The sequence below is a fragment of the Acanthisitta chloris genome, unplaced genomic scaffold, assembly GCF_000695815.1.
Source record: "Acanthisitta chloris isolate BGI_N310 unplaced genomic scaffold, ASM69581v1 scaffold11704, whole genome shotgun sequence".
In the NCBI taxonomy this organism is placed as follows: Eukaryota; Metazoa; Chordata; class Aves; order Passeriformes; family Acanthisittidae; genus Acanthisitta; species Acanthisitta chloris.
The window spans coordinates 7,661-8,496 of NW_008667656.1; the positions used below are offsets into that span (position 1 = coordinate 7,661).

Here is an 836-nt window from a genome sequence, read left to right on the forward strand (position 1 = left end):
AAAAACCCCAAGAAAACCTAAAAAAACCCTAAAATTTTGGCAATCCCAAAATAAAAAAAAAAAACCAAAATTTTGGGACCCAAAAATAAGAAAACCCCAAATTTTGCACCCAAAACCCCCAAAAATATTTTTACCCCCAAAAAAACCCAAAATTTTGCACCCAAAAGACCCAAAAATAGATATTTTTACCCCCAAAAAACCCCAAAATTTTACACCCCAAAAACAACAAAAATAGGTATTTTTACCCCAGAAAAAACCCAAAATTTTGCACTCTAAAAAACCCAAAAATAGGTCTTTTTAGCCCAAAAAACCCCAAAATTTTGCACTCTAAAATACCAAAAAAATTCATATTTTTACCCAAAAAAAATGAAAATTTTGCCCCCCAAAATAGATATTTTTACCAAAAAACCACCAAAATTTTGCCCCAAAAAGTAGATATTTTTAGCCCAAAAAAATTGAATTTCCCCCAAAATTTCTTACCCAAAGAAATGACATTTTCGTAGTTTTCTTGCATGATGAACCCAAAAATTTGGGATTTTCCCCCAAAATTCAAGTTCTGAAATGGAAAAAAATCTCAGTTAGTTTTCCAAGATTTATTCCCAATTTTTTTTTTTTAGGATATTCTGAATTTTACCCAAAAAATGTGAATTTTTGGGGTCCAAAAATTCACATTTTTTGGGGTTTTCTGAGGATATTCCTAATTTTACCCCAAAAATTCACATTTTTTTCCCAAATATTCACATTTTTTTACCCCAAAATTTCACATTTTTTGGGTTTTCTGAGGATATTCCTAATTTTACCCCAAAAATTCACATTTTTTTCCCAAATATTCACAT

At 29.8% G+C, this 836-nt stretch overlaps 1 protein-coding gene across 1 annotated transcript in view; it reads right to left on the minus strand.

The window, feature by feature from the left end:
• Positions 1-556, minus strand: part of LOC103800215 (zinc finger protein 696-like) — a gene marked incomplete at both ends in the record, with an annotated part of 8,211 nt that extends 7,655 nt beyond the window's left edge. Inside the window, one exon of the mRNA XM_009072584.1 lies at positions 424-556. Coding sequence (XP_009070832.1) covers positions 424-556 — 133 coding nt within the window. The remainder of the gene's footprint in view (positions 1-423) is intronic.
• Between the last annotated feature and the right edge of the window lie 280 nt (positions 557-836).